We start from the raw sequence: 11028 nt of genomic DNA, 5'->3' as shown, positions 1-11028 counted from the left end.
TGGGGGGGTAAGGAGGGGGGAGGGGGGGACGGCGTTGAGGGTGATGGAAGTGGAAGGGAAAAGGGCAGGGGAGTGTATAGGAAGAGAATGGTCAGAGGAGATACCATCTTTTCTTGATAACTTGCTCCCTCTGCACTTGGCCAAGGGAAGGGGGGAAGGGAGAGAGGGTATGGGGAGGGGTGTTGGTGGGGATAGATGCCATGGAATGTGTGTGTGTGTGGGGGGGGGGGCCTGGGGGGGTAGAAGAGTAGGGAGGTAGGAAGGAGGGGTCCATCAGTGAGCAGTGTGTCTGAGAAAATCCCACACTTCCACCATAGGTGCCTGACACACTATAACAGACGCAAACTGTGTAAACAAGATGAATTCCGAGATGTAAGTGCACCAGTAAGCTGCACAAAATAACAAGCATGCAAGAAAATAGCATTTCAAATGAGTATGCTTTTTAGAGAATGCCACTGAAACTGAATTGCAAATAACTATGAACTTTTGATAATAGACTGTGTGCCGATTAAAAAAAACCCCACTAATTACTTGCCTCACACCTTTCAGATAACTGTTAATCACGGAATGCTACAAACATGTACATAATGACATGAAATAACCATCTTAATTGGACAGTGTAATTAAACAAATGTCGTTTATGGTTAACTGCAGCAATTTTTCTATGGAGGACTGTTTGACAAATATAAAACAACAAAAACTTCCCTTCAGGTATGAATGTTACTTTGGTGCTGCACTGAAAGAAACTTTGGATCTGGCTAAGATTTGCAATGGACAAGCAGACATTCTCAGACTTCTACAGATATTCTAAGTGACTCAACACTTACAATGTTTGATTAAATTTCAATTTGTATAAATCAAACTGCATGCATCAAACAACATATTGTTAGGGGATACTAAGATTATGTATCTTCATCCTTCGAAAGGGCATTTTCCTTTTGATCAGACATGTAGCCTTGGTAGATCGTCTTTTTTTTCTCATGTCTTCTTTCTGGACTGAGTCCAAAAGGGCTGGCCTCTTTGTGCTAGTGTATGTGTGTGTGTTCTGTCCATTTCATTGCCTGATAAGTTACAGTTCTTCTTTAGTTAATAATAAGACCAATGACCAGTGAGCTGCTTTTTTTAACAAGGCTAGTGGGCTCCGCATCACACCTTTGTTTAGGGGCAGCAAGTTTGCTAACATTGGGGGTGATAAAGTTCTTTTCAAACCTTTTTTCAGCTACCTTAGTGTACATCTAGATGAAACATGCAGCAACATTACCGGGGCTGATCTACCTTCTTCAGACAGATATTATAAGCGGCTACTCAAAAGAGCAAAATCAATCGGCCAGAACGAATCACATCCAGCTTTTGGGATTTTCGAGATGCTCCCCTCTGGTCGACGGTACAGAAGTATAAGGACGAAAGCCAATCGCTTCGCCAATAGTTTTTTTTCTCGAAAGCAGTCAGTGCCCCATCTCTCTAACAAATCCAGTATGATAACTAGAATTGTGCAATCAACAACCATCTACCTGAAGATCTAGTCATCAGCCCCATTCACATGTAATATGCGGCTTCTGTTCAAACGTGTGTGTGTGTGTGAGAGAGAGAGAGAGAGAGTGTGTGTGTGTGTGTGCGCATGTGTGTGTGTGTGTGTGCAGTGCATGCATGTGTGAGTATGCACAAGTTTTTATATTGATATGCACTTGTATATATCATAATTTCTACTGTATCTGTGTTTGTGTATGATTTTTGATTTATGTTCGTACCTTGTTATGCACTATCCCCCCCCAATATTCCTTGTGACCCTGGTACACTTGGTAATAAAGACATAATCTGTTTTATTCTATTTGATCTATTCTATAGCATGTAACATTTTGAATTTTGAAAAAAAACACAAAAAAAAACACACATTCAAGTCAACTTTCTGAAAAATCGGGTAAAAATGATTTTAAACCCTGGCAATCAAATATTACATGTCTGCTAATGGTAAGTTTTCCACATATATATTTTGCATCTTTACTGAGTTTAGTCACAAAAACGTTCAGCTTTATCCTGTTAAATAATTCATAAATCTGCCTTAATCTGATTAAATTACTGTATGTAATAGTTCCCAGTTTATCATATTATCACTCAGTATCACATTTTGTTGGTATATTGCCATGACTTTGCTCCATGATGCTTGTTCTAGTAACTGGTAACCCTTTTGTGCAGAAGGAGGCACATCAGTGGTTCCCTGTTTGTGTTTTGCACCTTTTCTTGTAGCCCCATCAGCCCACTCGTTACAGGAAAGACTGAGGTGCGAAGGAACCTTGCAAAAAGTAATATGTGTTCCTTTCAAAACTCAAAAGGTGTATAATGTGACTGATTCTATTATAATTTTAGACTTGTCCCTACAAAATTACCAGTTCATTGCACAAAATACCGATTTGGAACCACTGCAAATTAAGACTTGTAAAAGGCAAACTGGAAGATCAAGAATACTATTTAGAGCCGTAAGAACAGCAATGAGTTCAATCTATTTTTACCAGTATAGTATGATTGTTCAGTTTTCAGTTCTGGAATGAAGAAGACTGAACCTGCTTGGCTATTGTCTAGGAGTGAGCCATCTGCATAAATCTGCAAACGATCGCGGCAGTTATTTCGAAGGTGTAATCGAACTTCCGTTGCCATAATATTTAGACTTTAATTCTTTTTGATGTCGGTATGATTAATATCAAAATGTGCTTTACTCATCTCCCAAGTGGGGCAAGGACATATAGTTTTTGTGTGTCTACATCACCTGGATTAATTTCAGACTTCTGGAACTGGTTTGACGCAAATGTGTTGGTGGGTGTTAAACAAGACCCATTTTTTGCTTGTTTCTGGTAGTTTTCCGGTGTAGTTATTACTTCTTCTGATGTAAATTAGTTGAGCTTATCAGTATGTACTTGGCACCTGCTAGGCTTCGGTATTCATTCAGAGGTTCTTGTTCTTGTTGCTTATAGTCTACCCCACCTCATAGGGCCATATCAGGACTGTCAAACCATACAGATGCTCAACTTCATCAACACAAAACTGTCACATCTGCAAAAAAAACAACAACAACAAACACAGCGACAAACCTTAAACAGTTCATGACACAGAATCACAACCACTTAGCTCCTTAGGGCAAATAAGACTTGGCTATATGGAGGACGCCTGCCATTCTGCTAAATTTATCATCCCCAGATTACAAAAAATCATAAAGGAAAAAACAATACTTCAAAACCAAACAAAAAATACATAAAAATGGCCATACAGGCAAATAACACTGCAGAATGGGCAGCTAGTGCCCATCCCAGTGTTTACATCTCACTACCTAATCACCAGAGCAAAACAGCACACATACTACATCACAGACTGTGAAAAAGAGAAAAAAGTTTCAAGGCTTGCTCGAAAAAAGAAAGGGGAATGGACTGGGAAGGCAGAAAAAGGAGACAACAGTGAAGAAGAAAAAAGAAGACAGAAACAAGGAATAATAGAAAAGAGGATATTTCCAGCACAGAATTTCCAGAAAGCAGGTTGCTATTTATACTGAAAGACCCCCGGCATCCCTACAGGGGGGATCATCCTGAGGTAATTTTCCTATTCCTTTGTTCCGTGGGTCGATGCATGGAAGGGTACACCAATGTATATTTTACAGTCTATGCATTGAAGTTTCTTTAGCAAATAATTAACAAACAGTGAAGAGTGGTAACTCTTTCCATACACAACTTCAAGTCAATGCTGCTTATGTTACCCATTCAGCCAGCACACAGGTAAAAAACAAGGTACACTGGAACAAACCCAGATACTTCCTAAAAAAATGGAAGCTCAGTGCTTGTCCTTATACTAACCATTTGACATGTGCACACAGCAATAACAGAAGAAATAATCAAACACAAATTAGCTTTTATTCAAGACTGGCATAATCTTTTCATCCTGAGTACCGGTATACTAAACAGAATATATGGACAATACAGAAAACACACATGGTTGCCTTGATAATTAATAAACTCGACTCGGCGCACACAAAACTCTGCTGCCTGACTTGTCTTCAGAATGAAAAGATCTGAGCACATCACTCCTCTTTTGCAACATCTCCATTGGCTTCCGGTCTCACACAGAATAAAGTACAAGATCAGCACTATGTTATAAATGTATTCACAAATCTGCCCCATCCTATCTCTGTGGCTGCCTTCACCTCTACACCCCATCTCGCTCTCTACAGCCATCTTCAGATCCACTTTGTTTACGAATACCCAGATTCAAACACTCGACTGTTGGCCGACATTCTTTCTCCATCTCTGGATCTTGCTTTTGGAATGAACTTCCTCTTTCGCTTCATCAGGTCTGCACACTCAGCACTTTCAGGTCTGGCCTTAACACCCACATCTTTCTATGACAGCCTCCCTACCCTGCTTCTTCTTTGTCTTCAATTTCTCGAGTTTAGAGTTATGCATGAGTGAATGACTGGTGTGAAAGCGCCTTAATTTATCTCTGCACAAGATTCAGCGCTATATAAATACTTATTATTATTATCATTATTGTCATTATAACAGTCGATGCATATAAAAAAAAATCAGCTTGACAAAATTAATATCACATTTTCATGTGTCTCTTTCTAGTGAAAGGTGTTAGAGCATATTGTGTTGAAACAGTTGCTGCAACATTTGGAGTCAAATAACCTTCTACAGCTTACCGTAAGTGCCATAGCACTGAAACCGCCTTGCTGCAAGTACATAATGACCTCCTTCAGGCCTCTGATACTGGTTTTGTGTCTATCTTGTCACTCCTCAACCTGTCAGCAGCATTTGACACTATAGACCAGGGCATCCTTATTACACTGTTCCGTGCCACTTTTGGCTGCTCTGGAACGGTCTGGACTTGTTCATACCTTACTTAACATGCCGTACCCAGCCTGTCCTTGTTGGTCATGAATCCACTCCATCTGTGTTGATGTACGGGGTGCCACAAGGTTCAGTCTTGGGCCCAGTTTTATTGACCATGTAAACACAGCTTCACAGCACTGTCATTCATTGGTCAGGTCACTCATACCATTTCTTTGCAGACAATTCCCAGTTCCACAACTCTACTGTTCCCCCCGATTTTCACACTTTGTCACCAGTACCGGTAGCTTGAAAAATTACACTGAGGATGTGGCCGAATGGATGAGTGAGAACAAGCTGAAGATGGACGAGGAAAAAACTGAAGTAATTGTCAATGGCACTAAATCAAAGATAAATCAGGTCACATCTTCCTCTATGTCCATCTCTGGCTGTGACATACCTTTCTTCCAGTCTGTGAGAAACCTTAGATCTACACAGATGAAACACCGTCTATGGTTGCACATGTCAAACATTTGTGCCGCACTCTGTTCTGTCAGCTACGTAGGTTAAGTAAAATTTGTTCTTTCCTTCCCACTGCTGCTGCCAACAAACTTGCTGTTTCCTTCACACTACCTAGATTAGACTGCTCTCTTCTCACTGGTCTCCCTGATAACAAACTAAATAAACTTCAATGCATTCAGAATCATTCAGTTCGAATCATACTCCTTAAACCCAGTCAGAACACTTCACTGGCTTCCTGTTAAAGCAAGAATTCAATATAAAGTAGCACGTCTCTGATTTCAGTGTCCATATCACAAGAATATGCCACCTATCTTTCAGATCTTCTCCATCTATACCATCCTTCTAGGTTGTTGCGCTCAAATGACACCTCTCTGCCGACAGTTCCTCAGTTCTGCTTTCAGAACTTGGGCAAAAAATCTTTCTCTGTCTTTGCCCCCACAGTCTGGAACTCCCTGCCTCTGTCCCTCAGAAAAAACAAGTGTTTTTCAACTTTTCAAAACTAATTTATACGCACCTATTTCAAGTTCACCCAGCATGATGCATGCAAATGAGTGCCTGTTTGTTTATGTCGATGTGTTGTGGGGAAGGGTGTGACTAGACTGCTTTTAAATTTTGTATCTTGAAATGTAGATTTTTTTTTTTATTACATTGTGTGTGAACAGTGCTAAGAGTTGGAAGTCTTTGTGATATAGTTTTTAATTATTGTGATATTGAGAATAGTTTTAAGTATTGTGATAGGATTTTTAAGTAGTATGATATGATATTGCATTATCTAGGCTTCTTCGGGTGATATGTATGATAAGTGTGATGATTGTTGTGTGTGTGTGTATGTGTGTGTGTGGATAAATTTTGTACTTGAGTGTTTGGCTGGCTGTCTGTACAGGGCTTTGCATGTAAGATTTTTTTTTTTTTTTCATTTTACTGTTTAAATGCATGTTCTCAACATCAATTTTTACATTGTACAGCACAACTGAGCATGTTTTACATGGAAAGGTGCTTTATAAATCATTATCATTATCATTATTATCAATGTATGAATTACAGAGACACTGAGAATTTTCAGAGGCATGACAGAAAGCTGTCAGTGCAGACAGTTTAATGAGGCCATGGGCTTTCAACAAGCATGAAGCTCCCCACTTAATTTAAAAACAAGACCAGGAAATGCTTAGCAACTCAGATCATAATAACACACACAAGGAAATGCTTAGCAACTCAGATCATAATAACACACACAAGGAAATGCTTAGCAACTCAGATCATAATAACACACACAAGGAAATGCTTAGCAACTCAGATCATAATAACACACACAAGGAAATGCTTAGCAACTCAGATCAAAATAACACACACAAGGAAATGCTTAGCAACTCAGATCAAAATAACACACACAAGAAAAGTACAGATAAACACATCCACAGAAACTTCCTTCTTTAAATTTGCTGTAATAATACAAAGAAAAACCTGATGATTAAAACTTGTTTGACACAATATCCTAACTTAAAGCACTTAATAAACAGCAAAGTTTAGACTCACCAAACAAAAAAAAACATACAAAAGCTAAATATGGTTGTGTACTTCCTCATCGTACACAAAGTGGTATATATATATATATATAGTACAAACACACATTTAATACTTAACTCAAGATATTCTAATCAGACGTATGTTTACTGACATGTGTTCTAACTACTGACCTTCACAGGCAGAGCAGGAACCTTCAAGTGGTTTTAAATTAATATTCATTCTTTGTCATAATAATCAACCAAACTATATCTGTCATGATATTCAACCAGTCTTTTCTTGTTTGTTGTGCCATGTCAATATACAATGGATTAAAATGAGATTTTAATATCCAAGACTCGAGCCTGAACAACTTGACCTTAAGGGTGCCAGCCAAAACTACTGGATATTTTAATGTAAAAGTTCACAGCCATCTTTACTTCCCTTATCTGTGTGTCTCTCCTCACTTGCATACACATACAGAAACACACACACACTCTCTTGTGGTGGTACAAAGAAAGGAGAAGCAGAAAATGATTCACTCAAAACACATAGGTTTTTCAAAACCATTTTGATTTACTAAAATACTGATATAAGATATTTGTTCTAATAAAAGCAAACATTCCAAGTCCCAGATACAGAAACCTGTAAGAAATAAACCTAATATCTGATATTCTGTCATGACAGATTGTCATTTTTGACTAAAGTTAATTAATATTCTCCGTTGCATACTGCTGTGTATGATTTCTTTCATTGTTAACATTCAGAATCTTGTCCAATGCGTATGACGATGATAAGTAGCATCATGTCCAGGTATGAACACTTTCGAAATACAGGCAGTGAACCTCCAGCGAACTAATCATCAGACAGATATACAAAGCACATCAGGAAAACCTTGGCTGACTTGGATGACTGCAGCACTAGTGGCTGGTAGTATAACAGATGAAGAGTGGAAAGATCAGGGCAGTTAGGGCAAATCCCTGTCCACTGCCATCAGCTTGTTCACCACTTCCTCAATGGCTGTCACTGATGGAAGCTCAAACTCCATCCATCTGTCGCCTGGGCTGGATGACAGTTTGTTGTCAATTGGAATACAGCCTGCAACAGCATGTACTTACTTTTGCAGTGGTGGACATACTTTTAGGAGAATAACAATAATGCTGTTACAGGTTACATGTATGCGAACACTCATCGAGTCACAAAGCAGAAATTATGTTTCCTGACTGTCAAATACACACACACAAGTTTCAAGTTTTAATTATCCTTTCACTCCTATTGGAGTATGGAGGATTACTGCAAAATGATCTTTTCATGCCCAGAACAAACATTTCCAAATACACAACAATGTCATATTAAAGTTGAGAAAACACAAATGTCTTTTAACTCCAAAAGTATAGCTAGGCAACATTTGCAAATCTAATCATCTTACTTACAGCTAACATGACTTTTTTGCCTCCTTTGAGCATATTACAAAAATAAAAAACCGATTTTGGAGACAAATATTTTTTTAGAACATATCTATTTCGTAACTGATCATAATTGGGGCATTCCATTATAAAAGGAAACTCATCCCCAATCGCAGACATGTTACAAACCTTACAAAGCCGTAACTCTCGTGGTATGCCTTTGTGTCTCCCTGTTTCTATTTCCAGCTTATGATTACTACTTCAAAATCTGAAGAAGCTGATAACGTAATTATCAGGCATTTGACATATATTTTTCTCTACCAAATCCACTTTTGAAATTTTGATAAAACAAACATTTACTACTCGCCTCTAGAGCATGTCTCCATAGATTTTGAAAGTTATCTCTCAAAGCAATGTTGACATTCTTGCAGAAAGATTCCCTCTCCAAGAAGAATTGAGTATCCCAAACACAGTCATACCCTGCTTCTATTAAAATTTGTCCGATACAACTCATCCATTTTGAAGAATAAATACCATCTCAATATAAGTCAAGTAATATCAAATATAATTTCCCAGAATATTTTTCTGTGTTTGATATCACTAAGCTGGTCCAAAATCGAACTAATCTCATTTTCACAAACACATTAAATACCAGTTTCTCCATAAACAATTTGGCTCATAGTATTTCTGTTCAGTTTGAACAAGCGTTTCAAAAATTTCAATTCTAATTTTTCAAGTATATCTACATTTTCATAACCCCAGATTACTGCACCATATAACAAAATAGGAACAATCATAGACTGGTACATGTCCAGAATGATATGTAAAGGTAAATCTTGATTTCTGGCTGACTTAAAGTAACGAAAACATAGCTTTTTGGCCCTGTTCATAAATCTTTTTTTTTTTTAGCTTTGTAAAAAGTTCCGTTTCTACTAAATTCGATACCAAGATATTTAGAAGAATTGACAACTTCCAAACATGCATCACCAAACTTAAAAACAGGCTTTAGCTTGTTTGCAGAATTAAATATCATCACTTTAGTTTTCTTTACATTGTCCACTAGTTTCCATTTTAAACAATATTTGTGAAAAACACTGAGGGACTGTTGCAATCCTTCTTTCGTCTCCGAAAGTAAAATTGTCATCTGCATACAACAGTACAAATAATCGCATGTAATTATCTAACTCTGAAATGTTAACATTCAATAAAAGATCAACAGATGGACACACACACACACACACACACATACACACAAATCCCCCCAAAAAAACAAAAAAAACACACACACAAAGAAAAAACTAGTCTGCTGCAGTTTCTGTTCCAGTAATTCTCACAAACTATAATTCAAGATTAATAATATACAAAATATGATACAGAGCCTTCATGGCTAACGTGTGATTCCTGCTGCACAATAACAAAACCAAAAACGCCGACAGTAGAGAGGGGTGGGGGGAGATGGGGGTGAGTGGTCGCCTGTAACAATCCAAATCATATTTTTGCACACCATCAGAAATAAGTGTTTGTCAAACCTAAAGTTGTGTGCTGGATGTGCTGGAAATGGAACAATTTTACTTTCATTTGCCCACATCAATCAGCATTTTATTCTTTCACAATCAAAATAATTTAAGATCAATAAAAATTTCAAATTCTCCCAGTCTTTGTCACAACTTTTCAGCTTTGATAAATCTTAACAAAATGGCAAACACATTTTCAGACCTAATATACATGATTATCACTCTGGGAAAAAACAGTTTTTTCAGATGCTTTTCTTGCACTCAAAACAGTGCAGACTGAAGGTTCATCACTAACTCTGTCTGATCAAGGACGATACCCCTTTCACTTCCGGAACTATTTGTAATTTTTGCAAAATAATTCCCAACCTCTTAAATACGAATTAAGTTAAGTCTAACTGCCAGGGTTTTTTCACACACAAAAAACAGGTGTATATTGTAAAAAATTTCGGCGCACTTTGTTATTGGAGAGAGACCCATAAAAGTGTATATTGTTTTTTAAGGTAAATGAATAAAGAATACAAAACTCAAGATATTTTCCAATTCTGTATTTTTCCAAAGACAAGCAATTGTTTCAAAATCAGTGGTTTTGGGCGGGGGGCAGGGGGGTTGGGGGGGGCTGGGGTGGGGGGCGGTTGGGGGGAGGGGGGTGGGGGGAAGGGGGGGGGGTGTCAGATTTTCAGTTTGTTCATTACGAACATCAGTCTGGTCATTCCCAGAGTAAAATAATCTTTTGGACAACTGGATAACACAAATTATACCAGAAATTTTAGAGCAACCGTAATCATAAAAAAGAGAATTATACACAATTCATTGTGACTACTGAAGTGATAACAACACAGCTGTGACTGTCCTATCCTTTCAGTCAAATCAGTTTTTTTGAAAAAAATCATGACCATCAGTAAAGTCAGACCAGAAAACTGTTTCATTTCAAACACATTTGTATCTGTCCATGCTGATAGTCTGGATTACTTTTTTTCTGCCTGCCTGGATTTGCCTGTACCTGTTGGAGTGTCTGCTGTACATTCAAACTGGTTCTTAAACAAATTTCTGATTCAGATTATCATCTACAAAAAGAGAGAAAAAGTCAATACAGTCTGTGTTGTGGGTCTTTTTTCAGTCCACTGTCACCAGTATAGTTAGCAATAAAAGGCTGAAAATTGTTTGTTGGCCCTACATTGATCCCCTAAAACACAGTAAGACCACACATGCTCAACATCGGCCCCTCTCCCCTTCCCCCTCTCTGACCCGCCATACTTTGTCCAGTTCCCTTCAGTCCCC

At 38.1% G+C, this 11028-nt stretch overlaps 1 protein-coding gene across 1 annotated transcript in view; it reads right to left on the bottom strand.

Moving 5' to 3' along the window:
• Positions 1–3874: 3874 nt before the first annotated feature.
• Positions 3875–11028, bottom strand: part of LOC143293818 (cytosolic Fe-S cluster assembly factor NUBP2 homolog) — a 52824-nt gene continuing 45670 nt past the window's right edge. Inside the window, exon 8 of the mRNA XM_076605087.1 lies at positions 3875–7928. Coding sequence (XP_076461202.1) covers positions 7798–7928 — 131 coding nt within the window. The 3' untranslated portion in view covers positions 3875–7797. The remainder of the gene's footprint in view (positions 7929–11028) is intronic.

The sequence above is a fragment of the Babylonia areolata genome, chromosome 19 (assembly GCF_041734735.1).
Source record: "Babylonia areolata isolate BAREFJ2019XMU chromosome 19, ASM4173473v1, whole genome shotgun sequence".
NCBI classification, from domain to species: domain Eukaryota; kingdom Metazoa; phylum Mollusca; class Gastropoda; order Neogastropoda; family Buccinidae; genus Babylonia; species Babylonia areolata.
Note: the sequence above shows the minus strand (reverse complement) of the source record. Positions and strands in the feature narration are given on the sequence as shown.